General features: G+C 46.1%; 1 protein-coding gene across 4 annotated transcripts in view; it reads left to right on the forward strand.

The window, feature by feature from the left end:
* Positions 1-2305: 2305 nt before the first annotated feature.
* Positions 2306-23827, forward strand: part of ACSL6 (acyl-CoA synthetase long chain family member 6) — a 62533-nt gene continuing 41011 nt past the window's right edge. Inside the window, exon 1 of one of the 4 annotated variants that reach the window (XM_063413586.1) lies at positions 2306-3426. Coding sequence is in view for 1 of the 4 variants with exons in the window: in XM_063413587.1 (XP_063269657.1) it covers positions 7969-8017 (49 nt within the window). In the remaining 3 variants the exon portion in view is untranslated. Of the gene's footprint in view, positions 3427-7204; positions 8018-20492; positions 21270-23827 lie in introns of those variants that run through there. The other 3 variants (XM_063413587.1, XM_063413585.1, XM_063413582.1) reach the window with 3 other exon arrangements.

A 23827-nucleotide genomic window follows, 5' to 3' on the forward strand; every position in this document is an offset into this window, starting at 1 on the left:
ATTCATTGAGACTGAGATTTGCTTCCCTTTTATTAGACCATACAGTCTATTTTACTCCCTTTTAAGATATAATATTTGATTCAAAATATTAATGAAAAATCTACTATTTAACAGCTAGTTTTGCTGTTACCTTGGTAAACAGTGAGTTTTCCCTGTGCAAAAAACTCAGTTCTGATCCTCCTACAGTACTCCCAAAAGACCATATTACGGTTCAGCTCTGATATTCATACCTTTTACCTTTGTTTTTGAATGGTTTTCTAAATTCTTTACCTTGCTAATATAAAAATTTCATGACCAATCAATTCTATCTTTTAATTAAGCCAGTACAAATAGGCTGCTGGCAGATGATCATGGCAAGAAGGCAAATAAAATCAAAAGCCCTGACAGACTGGGCTAAAGGGCTTTTTGTCTGCAACATAAATGCTTGTTTAAAAGATGTTCCATTTGAGTACAAGCTAATAGAAAATAATGAATAAATGTGTGAGATGATAGATAGTAGTAAGTAGTTTTATATTTCAGCTTGCACTCTCAATGGGGATATTTCTGCAGCTCTTTGATTTCTGATGCTCTTTCTGGAGTTGACTCTCTCCCAGTTGTCTGAATGAGCTTCTGACAGCAGATGGCATCTTCCTCAAAACCAGAAATCAAAAAGGGATTGCTACAGGAGGAAACAAGGTGGAATTCACTGTCCTGCTCTGCCAGTCTGCTGCTGTTGATAAGGTCACATTGTGGATCAATGGCAAAATTTGGCCATAAGGACTCTGCTCACACAGGCTGGTGAAGCACAGTGCTGCACTGGAGCACTTACAGATCAAAAGAGCCTGGATGCTTTTTAAATAATAAGTTTGACACTTCAAAGGCTCACCAGCAGGAACAGTCGGTTGCTTTGCAGCCACTGCACAACCTCACTGCCCACACAACTCTGCCACAAACAGGTCAGCATTCAGCTGCCTCCAGCCAAAATCTGTGGCAAAATTATTTAATTTACATTAGATATCACTTAAAACTCCTAAAGTTGAGGGGTTCTGAGCTTTTGGATACGCTCAGGTCTTGGCTTTGTCCTTTACTTACTTTAGAGGTGTGGTTCATGAGCTGCAAGCTGAACCACAATACCTGGATTTGTCCAATATCCAAAGAGAAGAGCTTTTGTCTAAAGAAATCTCAAAGGTCATTACAGTGTATGTTTATATAAAGAGGTTGAAACTTTGCTTCCAGTCTCATGGAGGTCTAAGATAATTTCCTGCAGCAGCATTAAGCTCTTCTGGCCCCAGCAGAAGTGTGACCAGAGCTTGCTCCACTTTATTAACAGGATCATTTTGGATTTGAGCTGTGAGTATGTCCTCTAAGCCAGAAGAGGTTAAGTGAATATCACTTATTTTCTTAATGTGATTTCAGCATAGCTGGCATGAAGGGTTATATGATTAAATTACTTTTGTTGAACTCTGATATCTTCATTTGTTCCATAACAACCATAATAGAACTACTTGTTTTCTCCCTTCTTACTGTGATGTAGGAAGAGTGGGTCTGGGATTTAGTTGTTTCTAAAAACCCTCTTTTTACTTTGCAACTGGGTCAGCAGCAGAGCAGCAGTAGCACCTGCGCCCTCCTTGCCCACCAGAAGTAGTTCAGAGAGTTAATGGTAATGAACGGATGTAAACAGAAACCAAAAGAACAAACTAGGTCATTATACCACTTCTAATGCTTGTTGGTATTTCTGTACCCTCAAAATGAAATATTCTATTTTTCTTTGTTTTTTCACAGTCAACCAACTGAGCTTTCCTGTGAATTAGAGGTCTTGTCTCCAGACTTTTCCTTACAGCCTTGAAGATTTTGGCACTAAGGTCATTCATCTCATCTAACAGTGATGCATAGGTAAAAGTCTATTAAATTAGTGAGACATAGAAAAATTTGCACTTGGTAAATTGCTTCAGAGTCCAAGAATTGTAATTTTTGTGTGTGTATATGAAAAGTATTAACTGGGGAATTTTAACAGATAAAAGACAGTTAATTAAAAGACAATGCTGTTGTAGAATCATCTGTTATGCCAAGCGTCTCCAGTCAAATGTTAAGAGACTGCTGTGGAAGCAGAAAGACGTTGGAATTCTGAGAGCTCTAATGGGCTTTGATGGTCCTGACCAGCCTTACCTGGGCTCCTGCCTGCACCCTTCCCATGTGCACAGGAGACCATTTAAGCCCAGTCCCAGAGGCTTCTTCCTGCCCTGCATTGCAGGAATGCTGGTCTCCAGCTCAGTCACAGCCATGCCAGTGCCTAGCCATGGGACTTGGGCCCCCAGCTGTGAACTGTCTTCCTGACCTTGGCCCTTCCTCAGGTAATACCTGATGGTCTGGGATCTTGTCTGACCCCTGGCTGCCACCCTGAGGCCTGTCCTGCTTGCTATGCCTGGGTCCAAGGAATTGCACCCTGTCTGAGAGGGCAGGTGTGATATTGTGGCTTAGGGAGCCATTAGCCTGCACTAACTGTAGCTGTACCCTTGCCATTAAGGTAAGATCATACTGATTGAAATGCAGCTTAAATGAGAGCTGCTACTAAATCATAATGCTCTGCCAGGTGATATGAACAACCTGAAAGCTGGGAATGCTTTAAGCACCAGTGTAGTAGTCAAAAGATCTATTTCTATTGGCTTGAGGAAATGTTCACCTTTGACTTCAGAGGATTGATTCTGTCCCTTCATTTAGCCACAATATCTTTATCTAAATCTTCAAGGTCGGGAAGGTATGGAGAGTTGGCACCATGTAGGATGTTTGTATAGCTTTCAGGAGCAATTGGAACCATTCTCTTGGCTATGACATGCAAAACAAATTTATTGTAATGGCAGTCCTACCTCTTCATCTGGATTTGGGCTGCCAAATCAGATAGCACTGATCTGTGTGCTGTCCCTCTGGTAAATAAATCGTCTGCCCCTCCTGAGTATACCTGCTGCCTCCTGCCACAATCATCTATATGAGATGACCATTGGGGAGTATGAGGAGCAGCTAGAGGGGCTCAGCCTGGAGAAAAGGCATCTCAGAGGGGAATTCTCTCCAATTCCGAAAAAGGAGCTTGAAGCCAGGTGGGGTTGGTCTTTTCTCCCGCAAAACAAGTAGCAGGACCAGAGGAAATGGCCTCAAGTTTCACCAGGGCTACTAGGAAACATTTCTTCAGACACTGGCAGGAACTGCCCAGGGCAGTGGTGGAGTCACCATCCCTGGAGGGATTGAAAGGCGGAGTTGTGGCACATGTTGAGGACATGGCTTAGTGATGGGCTTCCTTGTCTCAAAAGCATTTACAAACTTGAAGGGTTCTATTAGTCCAGTGTAGAATGGACTTATTTATCTTCTCTTCCACAGGTAGGAAAAGACAAAATGGCAGAAGAGGAGGCTGGTGATGAAGCAGAAGACAAGGAAAGAACAACTGCAACTTCTAGGGTAACACATTAATCACTGTTGCTATCTCTAATGTTGGCAATAATATGGAACACAGTAGGGAGTTCCTTAAAACTTGCAGTGGTTTAATGGGGCAGAGAACAGGTTTGTTAATAAATAACGATTGTTCCTGAGCTGCCGCTGTCCGTGGTGCTGGAGGTGTCTCCTGCGCCCCCGGGGACCAGCCGCGCCCCGGCCGCGATTGTCTCATTTATCTGATGTTTGAAAACACCCGAGCAGGGAAGGGCCTCGAGCTTCCTGTGTGGTGTCAGGATTGGGAGGGCTCGGAATAGCTAAGAAAAAAAGTGAAAGATGCCTCCAGGGCTAGGCAGGAAAAAAAAATTAAAAAAATTAAAAATAAATAAATAAATTCTTCCTCAGGCATGTTTTTGCATTCCAGAAGAATCTTAATGTTCATAAAGTGTACTGAAAAAAATACCTTAACCCTCCCCACATATATTTGCTATATTATTTGTCATAAATCTGTCAGCCACAATTTTTTAAAATTAAAGTTGAGTGACTATCTCAGCTAAGATCCCCAGCCATCCACTTTAAAGTCACTTTCTTCTAGAACATCATAATACAATAAAACAACTACCTCAATGGCAGAAAAATCCCTGATGGGAGAGTTCACACCGTTCTCGTTCTGGGGAAATCCAGCCATGAGATGGGAAACCACAGACTTTGCAAGTTTCACTATTATCAAAACGAATTTCTTCTAAAGTGATAACTTGCCAAAACCTTTTCATGCTCTTAGACTTGATAAATTGGATGACTGTAGTAGACAAAGAATTGGCTGGATGGTCACACTCAAAGAGTTTTGGTAACAATGGTAACTGATTGGCCAGTCACCTCTGGGTTGAACTGAAATCCAAAGAAAGCAAAAAGGAGAAGACTCAAGGTGTAAATACAACCTTCAAAACAAGGTAAATCAAAAACAAAAACAAAAACAAAAACAAAAACAAAAACAAAACAAAGCAAAGGCAAAAACAAAACCAAAACAAACAAAAAACCCCCCACAGGAACAGAAAGCAAGGAGCTTTCAACATTAACAAAAGGAAGGGGAGCTTCTGCTCACAATCAGACAGATATTTTGGAGCTGAGTGTATTGTGGTTTGATATGAGACAAGCTCACTTGGCAATATAAAGCTCCAAAGAAACACTGAGAAATGATGGAAATATTTCAAACATCTTTGTGATCAACACAAAAGGAAAGTTGAAATAGCATCCTGAATAGGTATGATCTTTATTTAGCAGATTCTTGCATTGATTCCACCAATAAATGCTGAGTTTCACAAGGAAAGACTGACATTTTAAACATCATAGTTCTGCAATGAAACAATAAAGAGAAGACAAGGTTATAATTATAAGAAACCAGAAGGGTAGACAGTGCTGCTACTGGAATGTGAGGGAGTGCTGAGTCACTCTGCATTAGGTGCTGCCATAGTAACTATTTACCAGCTGGTTGGGAATGAGGACAGACTGAAAAATTTGAAATAAAAATCATGCAAATCCCAGCCTGAAATATATTTCATATGCTTTTAAAAATATTTAACAAAATGGAATCCTTCTGAAGCTTTTTTTTTTTAAGTAGTGTTAATTGGAGCAAGCAGATTATATTGGACTACTGAATAGACACATAAATGTATTCAAGCAAGAAATAAACTGATTTCTTCCCAGCTAGGCTAATATTACTGTATCTAATTGTGAGAGCAAGCAGGAACTGCTTTGTATTCATGAGGATGTGATAGGGTACCTGTTCTCTATAACCCAGCCTAGGCTGTGATGCAAACAGAAGATGAGAGTTCTGGTATTAACAGCTTCTGGGGTGGATTGGAAAACTTAACATACTTTGGAAAGGTGTAAGCTCAGATTCCTTGGCCAGTTGTTTCCTGATGTTGCCCTGTGCTCTATTAGGAAGGTCACTGCTGGTGGTGGCTTTAATATCTTGGTGGCTGAAGGTCCCCTGCAGGAGAGATCACTCTGGTGTAGTAGTGATTTGGTGCACTTCTGTGAACCCTAAGATTCTGGGTGGTTTCCTAGCATGGAAAATTTCAGCATCATTATGAAAAGTGTCTGTCACTATGACAACTCCAAAGGCAGAACAACCATTACTATTATACCAGTAAGTGAGAGCACTTCAACTGTGGTTGAGTGTGAAAACTGTAGGTGGGCCATTTAATAATCAGTTTAGCCCAGTTTGCCTTGGACTGTAGTTACGGAGAAGTAGAAAGCTTGCAAAGGTTTTAAAGTCAAGAATTAGAGAAAGGTTTATGAGAACCCTGCAGAGAGGCAGGAAGTTTGTGGTGAAACACAGGAAGTCACTTGCCTTTTTTTAATCTGTGTAGAGCTTGGAGGAGCTGCTGCAGGAGATGCTGAGGTCAGGAAAACAAAGGTTGTGGAGCATAGGCAGACACCTTGTGGCTCCCCAAAGCAAGGGCAGGAAGGTCCAGGTGGGATTTGTTGTGCCTATGATCTTCACTCCCATGGTAGATGAACAAAAGGTGTTTCCAGGACTCATTGTGCAACTGCTTGCAGAGATCTGTTTTCATAAATCTTAGTGAAGTTTTGGAAGCCAGTACTCTTTAGCTAGTTTCCTCTGATCCCTCAACTTCCCTAAGGAAGTATTATTTTAAAATACTCATCTCTTCAAAGATCAAGACATCCTGAATCATAGAACATTTGGGGTTGGAAGGGACCTTTAAAGATCATCTAGTACATCTCCTCTGCTGTGAGCGGGGACATCTTCAACTAGATCACATTGCTCAGAGCCCTGTCCCACCTGGCCTTGAATATTTCCAGGACGATTTGTTTTGTATTGGTTAGCTTCAGTATTGTGATTTCCAGCTAACAGATTTCAGGAGTCCAGGACCAAGGCTCAGTGAATGACATTGGTGGTTCAGGGAGAAGTCTGGGCTTGCTTTGACACAGGAATTGTAGGATCCAGGTAGCCTGCAGAAGATGAGACATGCTAACAGACGTGCAACACAAAATTTGCCACAGAGAGGCAGGTAAAAAATGGCATAGAAACTGTTTTTCATTCTCAAGAAAGAGAAGACTGTAGGAATAGGCTACAAATGTTCTTAAGTGAAATAGATTGTGCAGTATTTAATCTATAATCTGTCTCACTGTTAAGCAAAATAGATAGCAGTAGAAATTACTTTGCCAAGTCCTATTTCATAGCTGTTATATTTGATTTTATGGCACTTGAAGGTGTAGCTGAAGCCTCAATTGCTTTAGAGGCATTTTCTATGAGAATTGCAGTCTGAGGAAGCAGATACACTTCTTTTTGGTTTCCAGCTCACTTGTTAGAGTGCTTGATGATGGTTTTCTGCCTTGAGACTGTGAGTCTTGAAAGACAGAGAGCCCTTGACTAAAATGGACATGACAATTTTATAACAGCTTTCAGGAGTGGGCAGTGATGACTCTAATACAAATTACATCAGGTTTAATCAGCTACTGGGCTTCTGTACACAGGAAATTTTTTAAAGTCCTTCTCATATTGAATCAGAAGAAAACCACATGGTGAATATTTTTTGCCATGGAATAGAAATTCTTCATTTTCATATGGTTCATTTTCACCTTTAAGAAAACCAAAAGCTTTTATCTGCAAAGGACATGTGTGTCCTTCACAGCTGTAATCATACCTGAACTAGTGCTAATTCCTGGCACAAGCAGAGAATTTTATTGGTGTATCTTGGCCCGTGTTCCCAAAGAGTTAAACAGCTGCATATCACAGCATGGAACAGGCAGTTCTGCCTGCTGTGCAGACCTGCCATGTTAGTGACTCAAACAGCTGAATAAAAAGACAGCTGAATAAAAAATCAGAGTCTCTTCTACCCTTTGGCACTCCCATCCTGTTTACTCCACTGGCACTGATTCCCAGAGGGGCGCAAGACGTGTTCTCACCACTGCTGCAGCCCTTTTAACACCTTCTGCAAACCCTTTCATGGAGCTGGGACATAATTTGTTTTACAACTAGCTTGTTCAGGGAACAGTCAAGAACACAAATTTGCTCTTCTCTCCTCTCTCCATGTATTTAGTATCACACAGATTGCCTTCTTTTTTTTTTTTTTTCCCCTCGTTTAAGTAGCCACGAGCTATCATCATCATCACCACGAGCTGTGTGGTGATGAGATGTCTAGAGGCAATGCCGAGCTGTCTCTGCTGATGGAGCTGGGTGTGTTTCAGCATCTTTAGAACCGCTGTTGTGCAGGTCACCGGCCAGCTGCAATCTCATCGGCCAGAGGTGAAAATGAAGCTATAAAGGAGTAAGCTTCTCCCCCGCGCTCCCCCCGCCGCCGCTCATGGATCCGAGAAGACAGGGATGCTCTGACGAGCATCCGCGCACCACCGGCAGCATAGCCCCTTTTAGGAGGGATCTGGAGGGCTCGCCAGGATGGGGAGAGGAGGAGGGGATGCCAAAAACACCGCCCTCCGCCGGGGGAGCGGCGGGGAGTGTGCGGGGCGCGGCGGGCCGGGCCGGCGGGGTGCGCAGTGAGCGCCGCAGTGCGCGGAGCGGGGCGCAGGGGCCGCGCCGCAGGGATGCTCGCCCCGCTCCTGGGCTCCGCGGGCTCCGGCTGGCTGCTGCTGGGTGAGTGCTCCCCGAGCCGCCTCGGCAGCGGGGGTTTGTCCTTCTCCCCCCCCTCTCCCTGGTTCCGGCTTCTTTCTCCGCAGCGGGTGGGGACCCGCTCTCCGCCTCGGCACGGTGGTACTGGGCCGAACCCTCCGAGGCGGCTTCTGGGCCCGCGGTCCGGCTCCCCATGGCCCTCCCTGCTCCGGGATAAAGGGTATTCCAAGCTCTTTAAAGGGAAGAGGCAGGCGGGAGCGGCGCTCTGCATGGGGATGGGATGATACCCGGCGTGATGCGTGCGGCACAGCCGGCACCATGAGCCGCTATGGCAGTGGTGCAGAGAGCTCAGCGGGATGCATTACATAATATCTCTCAAATAGTCCTGCTGGTTTGTTCCACCAGCCCATCTCTGGTAAATTTGTTGGGGCACTTTGTCTGTAGTGGGAATGTGAAATAGGGTGGCGCGCTTGCAGGGGTGTGTGCCTGTTAAGAGATGCTGGGCACAGGGTGATGCTGGATCCCATTGTTTTGTGGGCAGGCAGTGACGATTCCAAGTGGGTCTGCATTAGGAAATTCTTGCAAGCCTGAAACAGGAGGATTTCTGTAAGGTATTTAAAGGTTCATCTTGAATTGATCTGCTGTGCTGATTTGAAATTGAGTCCTTTGAATCTGTGTGAAGTGTCTTTTCTAAAGAAAGGTAATGTTCAATGTCTGTGCTATTTCTCCCTTTATTTATCAGAGCTTCCCTCTAGACAGGCAGACTTCCAAGCAGAAGTGCAAAGGGGAAAATTATTTTAAAACACAACATCTTAGCATCATTAGGTAAATGTTCTAAGGGGAGTGTTGATAATGGAAAAAATTGTAATTATTTATGTTCATGACTAGTTGTTATTTTTGATTATGAAAAAGGATTTTTCACACTGAAAAAAAAGGGAACTTAAAATTGCTACCCTGAATTTTGCCTCTGAAAATATCCTGGTGGCTCTCACTAAAGGCAACGGCCTTACAGCTGCTTATATCAGCAGCTTGAATCAGCTGCTTTAGAACTGTAGCAAAACTCATGCAGTGAAATATGGCCAGAGGGAATTACATGGGTGAAACAGAAAGGAAGACTTGGCTGGGAAGCTGTGGGCAAATGTTTGTTACTGTATTTTGGGCCCCAAGTCCCCAGGGACTGCTCTGAGCCACATCACTGGTTGCACCAGGCTTGTTTATGACAACAGCAGGAGAACAAGACCCACTGGGAAGAGGTCTCCTGTGTGAGCTCCTACCCTCAGTCCTCCTCAGACATGCACCCTGTGGTATTGATTTCTGTGCTTCACATCTCACTCCTTCTGCTGTGTGCCAGCTCCTCTCTTCTGCCCATCTCACTATCCCAAAGTGTATGTCTGGGCCCTCACTTAATGCTGTGCTCACTTTATTTTAGTGTGGACATGACTTTAGCCCAACATTTCTGTGTGCAGAATAGGTGCCCTCAGAAGACAGATGTGCTGTCATTGCTTTTTGCAGTGCACTGAGATGTGTGCCAGCACAGGTGATCTCTGAGAGATGGATCCCACCAGAGAGCCAGTGGCTCTGCCTGACCTGGCAGTGTGGCACCTGCTCAGCCCTGGAGCAGCAGCTGTTGCTCTCATATCTGGTTTTGGCTTTCTGGTGGCCCCATCCCATCAGTCACCACTTCATGTTGCAAAGGAGTCACCGTGGCTGTGCTGATTTACTGAACAAGGGGCTCCTTGGCCATTACAGCCCCGTGAAGCATTCTTCTTTAATTCAAATTAATTTCTGGTGCCATTAGAAAAGTTTTAACAAGTTGAGAACGGGTCTATAATGTTCATCTCAATGAGATAATGGTGGAAGTCAGTGAAAGACAAAGCAAATTATTTCCTATTGTGCAGTGTTGGATGGTCTGATGGATGCAGAGAGTGGTATAATAAACAAAACACAAACCTAATGGCAAATTCCCCTAGGGATTTGAACATGGCTGATTTGGTTGAAATTGTCTAAGAATTCACCTTACCCCTCGAATCTCTGGGATTTCCTACTTTTACTCTTCTACTCTTCTCTTTCATGTGGCTGCAACCATGAACCTCTTGCCTGCCCTGTCAGTCGTGCCTTCTAGAAAGGAAGTCTTTGTTCTCTTGCCTCCTGGCAGCAGCTGGAGGCCAGACAGGCACCTGCATTCATGTGTGGAGGCACAAGAAGGGAAATCTGCCACCACAGTGTCCCCTCCCACCAGCACCAGTGCATCTCCAAGTGTTTCTCAGTGCATGTTTGCAAAGGGGTGGGAGATTCATCTGGGGTCACAATAGACTTGTATGATCCCTCTCCTGATGGTGGCTCTCCTGCTGTGACACTTGGTCATTCTTTGTGTACAGAGCAGATGCCCAAGGCTGCTCAGCCCAGCCCATGGAATGCCATGTGCTGCACCAGAGGCAAAGCCCATGGTGTTGGTTGAGGTATATTTAGTTGCTTTTATTCTCCATCCCTCTATTACTACTCCATTTGAACTTTTACTAGATACTATCAAAAGGAAAGAGCAGATGCATTTGGATTTCCCTGCTCCCTCAAAGAAAAAGACAGATATAGCTATTTTTCTCTGCTGCTCTGGACTAATCTGCACATTTATTTGATTCTTGTCTCCACACCAGAACTATGAATATTACAATTATATTCAAGTAATAAAAATAGGAGAGAAGCTTTGAAGACAGATGGTAAAGTGAATTAACTGAATACCCTCAGAAATAGGAAAGCTGACTTGGGATTGGGCCAGAAACAAAGAAATACAACATTAAATCAGTAAGGTTATAATTGCCCTTTTGATGTCACCAAACAATGCAGAGCACCAGGGGGTTTAAATGTCTTATTGTACATTTCTGAGAGCACTTTGAGAGAAATACTATCTTATTCCTTCATCACTGCACAGTTGCAATCAGCACCTGGATATCTTATAGGTAACTGGAGCCAAGTCTGGGTGAGATGGAAAGAGGTAGTGGGTGACGTGACACAGAGTTACCTTTTGATGGGTTCACAGGCATCCAGGGCAGCTCTTTTCCCATGGCTTTGTTCTTGACTTTGCTATATTATTTCGTCATATAGACCCAAATAAAATAACTTAACCACCCCCTTTCTGATCAGAAATCAACATGAAAGAAAAACATCTGTTAATTTATTCTTTTATTTTTAAGTGCTCTGCATATGTTCTTTGGGGATGGGCCAATAGAAGTAATGAGGTTTTTTCCATCACTTCTATTTCTGTCTGCTGTGCTACTGTGTGGAGCCAAAGCCCTGCAGGTCCTTGGCACTGGGGACCCATCTGTCCCTGCTGCTGTCCCTGCAGGGCTGCGGGTGCCGGGAGCAGGGACAGCTCAGAGGAGGTGCAGACCTCCGCTCCTGCTGCTCAATGGTCTTGTCCCTTCTGGAGGAGGTACTGGTGGTCCAAACTGCTTCATCCTCTCACCTCTTTTCCCACTGAACAGGAGGATTTACAGAGCTTGGGAACCCATATACCCTCTTACCCTGTAAAACCACTCAAATATTTGAGTGCAGAAAGGTGTATGAGAGAGCATGTGGCTATAAAAAAATATAAATATGCTTGAAATATACATGTAAAATCCATGAATCCCAGAAGGGATCCTCATGCTCCCTTCCTCACTCTCCTGCAATTTGCTGTGAGCAATGATTGGCTCTCCAGGAGCTTTTCTTCCCAGATATGCTGATTCAGAGTCTGCAAAGGCTTTTTGGAGACTTCAAGGAGCTGAGCGTTGATTCCGTACAGCATGATACAGGGAAATATTTTGCTGGGCTTGGATTGATTGTACAGTGTGCCACTAGGACTTAATGATGACAAGTCATTTGCTGTGTCAAAGCCTCCTTGCACCATAAACATTGTCACAGAGCCTCCAAGGTGACCTGAGGCAGGTGGGAGAGGAAGCAGACCAGGGAGTATGCCTCATTCTACTTTTTCCTACACTCTGTATATAGGTGAAGTTATAAATATTTTACCATCCTGCTGGACACTCACAATGAAAAACATGGCAGCTGGTGGTGAGAAAGTAAGACACTGGACTGAGTGGGGATTTTTAGTCAGCAAAGAGTGTCAAAGCCACAGGGGTAGTTCAGCACCTGTGAGCTGGTCCCCAGCTCCCTGCTGCAGCCACATCTCAGCACCCTTTACTCACTGCTTGGGCATTTGCAAGCAGTGAGGTAGCTGCTTTAGCTACAGTGTGTAGCAGATACTTTGGAAAAGCATGGCTGAAAATGCAGGTTCTTATCATGGGCTGAGTCCACAGCAAGGTTTTGGCAAGACTCTATGGTGATTCCCCCACAACCCTTGAATTAGTCCCTCAAACTCCCCTGTTAGCCACATGGGGTTTTTCTGTCTTCTGTGCCGTGTGGGATATTCCACTCTCATAAACATGGAAAGAAGCTAAATCCAACCAACCTTTCCAAGTCATTTTCTTCCACACCACAGGAAGAAAGTGTGTCATTCAGTGGAAATCACTGTTTCTCTAGGAAAGCCCCAGTTCAGGGAGGAAAAATCCTTCTATTCAGAACTGTGTGCCATGGTGTTGCAAGACTGCAGCTCACATTTCCATTTGCTCAACAAAGTGGCTTTGGTGGTGTAGATAAAAATCTCAGAGACACCACATGAGAACTGCCGTGAGGAGTTTCCACTAAGGTCTGTGCAGTCATGCTGCAAAATCCGTGCTGGGTGAGGTGGCCTCTTTGAGAGTAACAGGCTCCAAAGGCACCTGGGGGTTTTTAGGTGACTTTTCTCTCTGAGGTCAAGTGTGTCATTTGACCCAGGAGCAGCAATCCCAAAAGCTGGGTTATTTGGAAAAACAACCCTAGCAAAGACTCTTTTGCCCACTATTGCCTGTAGCAGAGGTGGATGGTCACCTGTGTAAATTCATCATTAGAAGCCAGATTCTGAGACCCTTCATTGCTTTCACTGCTGAGGGTTTTGACAATGGCAAGAAGGAGGGAAGCATCAGTTCCACACCTGGGAACAGACACGTGGATGCTCCACTGCTGTTTGTGTTTTGACTACAGAGGAAGCTCAGCCACACCAAAGCTATCAGCCACATCAGTCCTTGCAATGGGACCTTTTGCTCTGCTAGAGGAGGTTTAGGTTAGGTATTAGGGAAAAAATCTTCATGAAAGAGATGGTCAGACATTGGAACAGGTTGCCCAGGGAAGTATGGGAGTTGTTGTCCCTGGAAGTGTTCAAAAAACATGTAGATGTGGTGCTTGGGGATGTAGTTTAGTGGTGGGCTTGGCAGTGCTGGATTAACCTTTGGACTTGATGACCTTAGAGGGCTTTTCCAACCATAATGATTCTGTAATTTTTAAGATACAACATTGGATCAAGAAGCAGAAGCACTGAGGTGGTAGGGACCTGGTATGTGGTGTGATGTCAGCTGATCCTTCCACAGAAGTGTGACTCTCTTTGTTGTGAACATACTTTCAATTGTGGAAGTTCTAGAAACTACAAAGTCTTCCAAGTTTCTCCTGAGATTTGCCTATGACTAATCCAGATCCTGTTAATTTGGATGCCAACATGATGTCTCAGCCAAGCTATTTGTTTTTCCCCGATGTTTTCCCCCCTTCCTCTCTGGGATAGTTGCCCATGTGTCAGACCTCTGCCCTGTCCTGTCTGCTCCTGGGGCTGTGTCCCCTCTTCAGCCTAGCATATTTTGCCTTTAGAAAGGGCAGGGTTTTCCTGCTGCTGAGAGCACAGGCAGTACATGGATGGGTGCAGAAGGCATCACGGCTCACTTCGGGCTGCTGTTTGACCTGCTGTTGCAGGAAAATTGCACAGCCTTCACTTCCCTCCCTGGGCAAGCCACTGTGCTTGTTCATGGCCAAGAATCAAGGGGCTGAAATGACCTTTCCTTCTCTCAGCAGCCATTAGGAAATTGAGGCTGAATTGCCCCCATGCACAGGGTAAAGCAGCCTCTGCCTCTGCCCACCCATGTGGGCCAGAGATGGCACCCAGGGAGGGACAGGGACCCAGGAACAGCCTCCTCAGAGAAGTGACACCTCTGCATGGTAAGGGTCAGAGTCCTGCTCCTCTGTGCCTCCAGAGCAACAAGCAACTCCTTTCCAAGGGCTATGAAATCCCTGAAATCAGCTTCAGGAGCCATACTGACATTGTGTGACCGCTGGGGTGTCCCACTCACTGCTAGATGGCCCCAGCCAAAAGCTACAGCAGGGACAGCTCTGAGATGTTTGCTAAGCCGGCATTATTCTTTTTTTTTTTTTCTCCTATCTCCAAGGGCAAGTATGAACTGGTTGGCACAGGAACCAGCACTGAGATTGCTGAACTGATTTGATTTACTTTTTTTCCTCTTTGAAAAATTATCTAGAGATAGTCAATCATTCTGCTGTTGATTGAAGTGAGTTGGAAGCAATCTAAGCACTGAAATTACAGAAGATGTGAATGATGCAACTTAATGTCTTTCCTGCAGAAAACAGTACTTAGTTATAAGAAGTGGAGAGAATATTAGTATCTCCAACTGCCAGAAGTAAGGATTTTTTCCCTTTTTTTTTTTTTTTCTTTTTTTGAAAGAAAAAGGGAATTTTGTCCCATTTGATGCCCAAGAGATGATAACGACTTAAGAGAAAAGATGTGGATGGGAGAAGAAGGAGGGGGAAGGGTGCAGCTGGCTGCTCTCTCAGCTGAGGGTTTTTTTTCTTGGGAAGGGCAGAGATACCGTGAGATTTTGGCTGGGGTTGAGGGGCTGGGCTCGGCTCCTCACTCTCGGATCAGAGGGGAGATGGCTGGGCTGGGATTGCTGTGGGAAGAATTAGCCGCCACCAGAGTTCTGTCACTGAAACTGCAGGAATAACAAAGCCCTTCTAACAACATTTTTAATGTTAGAGAGTCAAGGCATTACTTTATTCTGGCCAGGATGTACCAAAGAAATCATCTCATTCGCACATAGCCCGGGTATGCAGAGAGAATCATTCCATTGAACATGTCTTTGCAGGATTTCCCCTAAACTTTGTATAGTCAAAACCCATAGAGATGCACCATTTCAAAGTTCATTGGTCTAAAGTTGAGCAACCCCTAGTGTTCAGTTTTCCATCGAATCCGAATTTCTTTCCCTCCTGATGTTAATTAGGTCTTCATTCTTCTTATCAGTCCTCTCTGGAGCAGATGTCGTCAACTTTGCAAGAGGCGGCATCTGAGGGCAGATGTTCGTAGATGGCCACTGATGTTCCGCTGATGTTCCGTTCATGGCTTTTTATCTTTCTGGGTATCTTTGGGCTACTCCCACTCTGTTGGTATGTTGAGCTAATCTCCTTAAAATGATGTTACATCTCCTAAAAAGACTATAGAAAATTCCTTTCTCCAAGGCAAAGTCCAGTCAAACCTAGGTATAGAGACAAAATAAAAATTTAAAAGTTATACTGTTTCCAACAGTTCAGACTTTTACTGCTTCTCCTACCGTGGGTGAGCCTTTGTAAGAGCAGCTGTAGAACTGGGACCTTATTAACACCTGACCTCACTGGAAAAAGGCCCCACCATCTACTGGGGTGCCCCAGGGGAAAACCTGAGCCCAGAGCCCTTCTGAGGGAGCTTCTCCCGGCTGCTTGCGGGAACCCGGCTGCTGCTGCACAGCCCCAGCCATTTTTTGCTGCTGCTTTGGGCTTTTTGCTACACTTCAGCCTAACACCCAGCCAGGGTCCCCCCTCAATGCTTCTGCCTCTGCCACTGCTTAAGGCTTGGTGCTACGCTCTGTCTGCCCCCGCGGGGTGTGCTGGCCCGTGCTGTTCCAGTCGCTGTTATTCTCAAAGTTATAATCATTTGGAGGGAAGGGCATCATATTTTCCATTCCAAGGGAGTTTCCTGCCTTCCTTGGCAGACACTTGTCTTTCCAAGATACCAATACAGCTCAGTTTTAGGTAAAACCATTCTCCATAACTCCAGGTAATCTCATTCAGAATTATCTTTATGTTCAAATAGCTCCTTGGAGCCAAGAGCAGCTTGTGGCTAGCCTGTGAGCACCAGCTTGTGAAAGGTCACCCCAGTTGTGCCAGTGTCCTGATGTCCCCTGAACCTTTGTCCACTGTGGGTCTCCCTTGTGCACCCCACTCACGTTGCTACAGGGCAGGGACACCTGCCACTAAACCAGGTTGCTCCAAGCCCCGTCCACCCTGCTCTTGAACACTCCCAGGGATGGGACAGAGACAATTTTGCTGGGCAACCTGTGCCAGGGCCTCAGCACCTTCACAGGGAACCAGGGTTTTGGGGTGCCAGGGGAGCCATCCCCAGTGACCTCCTCCCTCTGTCTCCTTGGAATACCCGAGTCCTGCTTTCTTTCTGCCTGAAAAGTGTCTTTTTGTGCCACTGCCTCCTCCAGCCCGAATCTCCTGCAGCTGAGAGGCTGCTGAGGGTGGTGTGATACTCTGACCTGCCAACAGCAATTCAGGGCTGTGTTTCTTTTCAGAGGACGCATTTGCATATCCTCTATTCACTTTATTTGGTTAAATATATTTGAAAAGGCAAAAGCTCTGGGTCATTGAGACTGCAGAATGAGCTGTCTGGGGCCTCCTCCATCTTAACCCTTTTGGAACCTTGCTCCAGCATCTTGGAGGCTTAAAATACTCAGAAAAAGATTTTAAGGCTGTTTTTGCAGCAGGTATGGGGAAGGACTCTGGAGACAGGGAAAGCCCTGACAGAAGTCAGCAAAAATCTGGCATATACCTTTGAACTGAAAATGCACTTATGTGCAGCCACAGACTGACTTGAAGAGAATTTGCAAAATTTAGCACAAACAGAAATGTCTTCAGGATGATCTGAAAGTACCTGTGAAAACAGGAGAGCAAAAGCAAGTTACGGCAGTGTTAGGCACAGAAAGGTGTAGGGTGCCTCAGGGTGTGAGATCAGCAAAGGGAACCTTCTAAAAATAAAAATAGAAATAAGCTAATTGCTGCTTTAGTTAACAAAATAAATAAAAAACCCTGAAGCAACAACAAAGATCCTGAAACGTAAACCATGTGTTTAAAAATCATTCAAACAACGTAACTGCTTGTTATCAGTGTCAGGAGAGAAAAAGGATTTCAGCTAAGTATTTAATTTGGAATATTTAAGGACATCTCAAATCACAGCCCAACCACAGATTTCTCAAAAACCCTCCCTGAGATGATGCCAAATCCCCCCTTTTCCCCTCATTTTCTAGCACAGTGCCAGGTCCTTGCTGCCAGGGGAACTGGAATTGGGTGTGGGATGTGGTTGGGGTCTCTGGCTGGTGGATGCCAGCCCTGCTGACATGCCAGGGCGCAGGAGAGACCCCCTTGGACTAGACCAGGACACACTCCTGCACCTCACTGTGTGCTGCACCTCCCATGCTCAGCTGCAGTGTGGAGACTGTGCTTCTGCATGCCTGTAAGGTGTTTTGAGGATGACAGCTGGGAAGAGATGCATAAGCAATAAATTCATCATCCATCCTGGGTTTGTTTTTGTTACCTTGCCATCAGTTGGCATCCCTGTGGTGTAAGGAAATTGAGGGCTGGAGGGAGAGGAGGCAGAAACACTTGCCCAGAAACATAATATTAATATTACTAATTATTGAATTAATCCTCTGTTTGTGCTGTATGCTTCCTTCCTGCTTCCTTCCTTCAAAAATATAGGCTGTATAAATATAAAAGCATAATATCTGACCAGAAGATATAGAAAAGAAAAGGAGACCACTAAAAAGAAACACAATGCAGTAACGTTCTCTTTTCTTACACATTATTTGAATTAGTGGCTGGGTTTTTTTCTGCTTGAGGCATGATTTTCCATGGATGGGCCTTCAGGAATGTAGAGATACTGTTGGCAGATTTCTGTTCTGTAACTGAAGCTATTGCTCTGGTTTATGGGAATGTCCTGAAAACCATAGCAGCAGCTGGGGTTTTTTTGAGTTATCTGCAGAATTTTGAAGGACAAAGTGGAACTCTTCCATAGAGCAATGGAAGCTCCCACGCTATCTCAGCTCTGGGTGGTACAGCCTCATTTAGCTGCTGTGGTGACTCTACATAGAGTCACAGAGTAGTTTGTGTTGGAAAGGACCTTTAAAGTTTACCTAGTTTAACCCCTCTACAATGAGCGGACATCTTCAACTAGACCAGGTTGTTCCAAGCCCTGTCCAACCTCACCTTGAATGTTCTCAGGGCATCCACAGCTGATCTGGGCAACCTGTGCCAGTGTGTCACCACCTTCCTTATAAAAAAATAATTCCTTATATCCAGTCTGAATTGACCCTCTTTTAGTTTAAAACCGTTAAACTGTGTCCTATCCTGTATTCTCCTGGCTATAAGCAGCAATGTTTAAAATTCAACCATAATCTGCATTTCTCATTAATTTTGATAAACTATAAAAGCATAGAGAGATTCCATAGGTTACTCTCTTCTATAGGACTCTAACTTTGTGTTTGGCTGGGAGCATTAAAAGCACTGTAATTTACTGATATATATATATATATATATATAATTTTTTTTTCCCCTCATGAGTCGGGTCTCAGCCAAATCCCACAGAAGTCCTTTGAAGTCTTTCCATTGATATTACTGGTAGGTGGGTCTCACTGGGCTTTAGACTGAGCACAAAAGGTGAAGTCTAATTTTCTTTGTGCTAGTATAAACATCCTTGCTACTTAATGCTCTAAGGTGAGAGCCAGTTTGGAGCCGATTTCTACAACAGAAGTCACCCCCATCCTGGTTTGAAGCTTAGAGGATTTTGTGGCTCCTATTGCCAAGGTGGGGTTCTGGATGCTCTACATCTTTGTGCTCAGCCACACCAGCCCTCAGCTTTCTGTTCTGTAGGGCACAGCTCACACATCTGCAGGAGGATCTGAAAGCAGACTTGAACTCTTCTCTGTGCTCCCATGCCAAAAGATCTTGTAGCAAATCCCTGTTTATGGAGAACTGCATGCTTTCTCTTGGCTGTGAGTCCAAAAAATGAGGTTGTCTTCCCATAAAGCCTTGTCCCCATCACTCTGCCCTGCAAATTACCAGGCAGCAAATTCTGGGGTGGAGGAAAGCTTTTATTCAGTGTATTACTTTGAGTATGCTTACATAATTTTTCCCTTAAGGTAGACAGCCCACATCCAGCTTCTTTTCTTTATTCTCCCTCAGATATCTCCAGAGTTGTTTCAGAGAGTGAGTCTATATATGTATGTAGTATGTGCAATGAAAACATGACAAGAGAAAGGGAATTACTGCTCAGGGTATTGACAGAGGAGGTAAAAGGGTCAGACTCTACCACAAAACACATTTTACTCAATCTCACCACCTATGCTGAGGGTATATTGCCCATGGTGAGCTTCATCTTGGTAGGTAAGACCACCCCTTACCAGCAGGAGCTTGAAAGAAGAGCTCCATAGCACAGTATGTTGTTTTTAATCCAATATTCACGTGAAATCAGGATTCCCACATCCCCTTTAGAGCATTTCATCATGAACACAGATACACTGAGACTGTGGGCTACTGGCACTGAAGCTCCCAGCCAGCCCAGGGATGTTCACACACCTGAAATATTTTCCTGACTCTAAGGATTCTGTCAGGCTGTGGCTCATAAGGAACAAAGGGGCAGGAATCTGAGCTGATGAATATTGCTGAGGTCTCATTAAGCCAGCACTGTGATGCTGATTTGGACCTGCAGACCATTCAGTCTAGTACTCTCTGCCCTACCCTGGCACTTTGACGAATTAAGCCTGATTGCAGGAACACCCCCCACGAGACCCAAAGGAGTGATATTTGACAATCTTGCCTGAAAGCTCATTAAATAGTCTCTTCATTCATGGGTGTTAAGTGTTCTTTGAGAATTCTCCATTATGAACTCCAACATCACAAGTAAAATTCAGGAGAGGTCAGACAGAAACTTTATTAACCATGGTAATAGTGAGTCTTCAGACAGCTTCTGCCCCTCTGCTCCCCCCTTCTCTGCCAAGCGGCTGTGGAGATCCAGCCAGGAAAAGAAGGAGTTGAGGAAAACAATAATTTCAGTGTTAATAATGCCAGATATTCGGCCTCTGGAAGGGCAGACCCCTCAAATGCCTTCCTAACAGCCAGAGTCCTAAGCAGGAACCGAACAGTAAAAAATGAACAGTAAATAATGTGATGATACGGAGCAAGGGCTCCGGGGCCCAGGGGTGGCACACCCGTGTTATCTTTGCTCAGGAGTGGGGAGTTGGAAGCTACCAGACACTGTTGGCTTTCAGTTGAAAGGAATGTTTTTGTAGTTAAGAGAGTATCTCAGCCAGATCTCTCAAATGTAAATGTCAATAATTTACCATGACAAATGAATTTCAAAGTTCTGGTCTTGTTATTTTGAGTGTAAATTAACAAAACCTGGTTTGGGCTGAAATACCAGGGTGTTGGGGTTTTTCTTTCAATATATACCACTGTATAAGGATGGTGTCGGCAACAGTTAATATCTTACTATTTTATGGATTCAGGTTATTTTTATTTCTTCTACTGGATCATCACAGAATGTTTTGGGTTGGGAGGGTCCTTTAAGGTCATCTGGTTCCAATCCTTCTCCCACGGGCAGGGACACCTTCCACTAGACCGGGTTGCTCCAAGCCCCATCCAGCCTGGCCGTGGACATCCAGGGGTGGAGCATCCCCAGCGCCTCAGGACAGCCTGCTCCAGTGCCTCACCTCCCTCACAGGGAAGAATTTCTGTCCAATATCTAGTGTAACCCTGCTCCCTGTCAGTGTGAAGCCATCACCCTTTGTCCTGTCACTGTCTGACCATTTAAATGTCTGCTCATATTTGACCTGTGAGGTTTATAGTTCAGCAGACCTGAACTGGTAGCACAGACTTTCTCAGTGTCAGAAACTTTATTTTATCATGACTTTTTTCCAAAGGAAAAAAAAAAAGAAAAAAGAAAAAATTCTAACTCTAATTTTAAACTGCGCATTTGCAGGAAGGTTTTCCAGTTTTACACCCAAAAGCCTTGCTTCGAGCCTGTAAATCCTCCAGTATGACAGAGATGTGCGAAAATACTGCAATATTCATGAGCATTCATGAGCGGAGGGGGTGGGTTTTTCCTCTCTGGAAGGCGGTTCCCATGGCCGGGATGTGGAACCTCAAGGGTTACAGCGGGCATCGCTGCTGCTGCTGCGCTAATACAGCCTAAGCCGATATTAGCCAAGCTTAACTTCTTTCAGCCGCTTGCAGATGGGAGGGGGAGGGCCGTCCTGCAGTCAGCAGTTCTGTGCGGGGAGAGCAGAGCCCCGGCCATGAGCTGACCGGCACGGAGGGGCCGGGGCGGCGGCGGTGAGTGAGTGCCGGCGGGGGGGTCATTGTTGTTCTTGCAGTGCCTGTGAGGAGCCCCTGGGGTCCGAGCGCCATCCAGGAGCAAGGCAATCCGGGCAAGGCTCGGGTGGGTCTGGGAGGACCCGGGAGGCTGCAGGCGGGACCCCCATCGCAGGGGCCTGCGGGCGGGTCCCGGGGGCCCGCAGGCTCCGGCGGAGCCGGGCTCCGGGATGCCGAGCGCAGCCAAGGCGCCAGAAGCAGGAGGGAGCTGCTGTGCAGAGACCGGTGCTGCTGCGGGTGGCTGGGCTCGTTCCGCGGGGGCCGTGCAGGAGGGCTCTTGGGGCCGTGGGACCGGGTCACTTCCACGTGGCTTTGGCATTTCCCCTTGTTGCGGGTGTTTCCAAGAGCCTTAGTGGGGGGAAAGCTCCTGCCCGCCTCTGGCTGGAGCTCCCAGCGCTGGAGCCGACGGCCCCGCCGGTCCCGCGTGGGCTGCGGGGTGACAGCCCTGGGGCCAGAGTACCCCCAGCACCCCTGGGATCAGCCCTGAGGGCGGCCCTGCCTGCACCCAGTCGGGCGTGGGGACAAGTTCACTGGGATGCAGAGATGGAGCCTGGCGTCTGGGGCTTCCCTGGAGGACTCTGCCCCTCTTAGTTCATTGCCCCAAACTCTTGACCCTTCATATGGGGGCTTGTCTCCGGCAGCAGGAGCTCTGTGGAGTCTGGCATACCTGCTTAGTTGTGGTTGACCTTGAATCCTGTGTTGAGTTTTGGGCCCCCCACTCCAAGAAAGACATTGAGGTGCTGGAGTGTGTCTAGAGAATGGCAAGGGAGCTGAGGAGGGGTGTGGAGCTCAAGACTGATAAGGAGCAGCCTTGGGAGCTCAGCCTGGAGAAAAGGATGATCATAAGGGACCTTATCACTCTATAAAGGAGGTTGAAGCTTGGTGGGGAGCTTGGTCTCCTCCCAAGTAGCAAATGGAGGAATGACCTCAAAGATGAAATGACCTCAAAGATGAAATGACCTCAAGGTGTGCCAGGGGAAGTTTAGGTTTGATATTAAGAACAATTTCTTCACCAGAAGAATTTTTCAGCTCTGGAAGAGGCTGCCTGGGAGAATGGTGGAGTCGCCATCCGTGGAGGGATTTAACAAACCTGTAGATATGGCATTGTGGGGCACGGTTTAGTGGCAAGCCTGGCAGTGCTGGGGGAATGGTTAGGCTCTATAATCTTAGAGGGCTTTTCCAGCCTAAATGGCTCTGGGATTCTGTGATATCCTGCTGGTTTCTAGGTTTCTGTGTCTCAGCTTTCAGCCACCCAGACTTTCGTGTAGGCTCTTTGCAATGTATGTCCTGCCTGAGGGGTCTCCCAGAGCTGGTGACAAAACTTGCCTTTGCCAAAGCTATGCAGAAGTGGTAGGTTGCAAGCATTCAGCGTACTTGTGGTGATGTTCCTGATTCCATGCTGTGCATTCAATTTCCTCAAGCACGGAACCTTGAGCACGCTCCATCCACACGGAAAGAGCCTGCTGCTGTGTTGAGTGTGAGAGCTCATGGGGGTGCACCTTGGTGTCAGAGACAGAACATGAAAACTTTATCTGTAGCCATGAAATCCCCTATCTGGACATAATGTGGTTTCTTGCTTGCTGTATTGTGTATGTGCCCGTTGCTGGTGCATCTCATCCTTTGGCATGCTGGGGACAGAGAGGGTTGGGGATGTGAAGAGAATGGGAGGATGATGCTCTCAGTAGTTTCAGGGAGCCTCCTGGAAGGTGGAGGGTCCCTGCCTGCCCCTGGAGGTGTACCATGTGGTGAGGCAGGCATGGCCCTGGGTACAGCTGCAGAGGTGGCTGCGTGCACTCTGTGGCCTCCTTGAAAACCTTCTGCACCAGGGCAGTGAGCGTGTCCCTAACCCGTGACCCTTTCTGCAGTAATCACTCTGGTTTTACTGACACCGTGCAAGAGAGAAACATCAAGTTGTGTTCCTTTAAAAGCACGGTGATACTCCCGTGCACAGAAGAGATTATTTTGAGAAGCTCTGGCTCTTTGCAGGCAGCGTGTTTCAGTTCTGACTGGAGGCTACTGGCACAGGGCCCAGGCAGGCAGAGGGCACGGCAGGAGCCGGCAGGTCTGTGCAGTGGGCAAGGCTGCTGCTCCTGCCCTGACTGCTGCCCCTGCTGCTGTCCCCACCTGCAGTGCGAGGGGGGAGTTGCTTTCCTTTGGGTTTTTTGGCACACAGCCTCCCTCTTTATTTTCTTGCCCCTTTCTGCACTGCAAGGTTGCCAAATAAGCCTTGAACAACTTTCAAAGCTGCCTTCAGTTTCTGGTTTGTTTTGGGATAAAACCTGGAGTGGATTCAGGCAGTCACGTTCTATGTGCACAGGGTCTGGATAAAACTCTGCCTTATCCACGTGTACTTAACCTTTGGTATCCCCTTGCTCCTTCCCATCTGTGCAGACAGGGCCCTTTGGAAAAGCACTACAACTACAGGAGCAGGTTGAGCAGAGTCCTGAGCAATCTGACCTAGTGAAGGGCATCTCTGCCCATTGCGTGGGGGATGCCTGGATGATCTTCAGTGTCTCTTCCAAT

This window comes from Prinia subflava, chromosome 16, assembly GCF_021018805.1.
Source record: "Prinia subflava isolate CZ2003 ecotype Zambia chromosome 16, Cam_Psub_1.2, whole genome shotgun sequence".
NCBI lineage: Eukaryota > Metazoa > Chordata > Aves > Passeriformes > Cisticolidae > Prinia > Prinia subflava.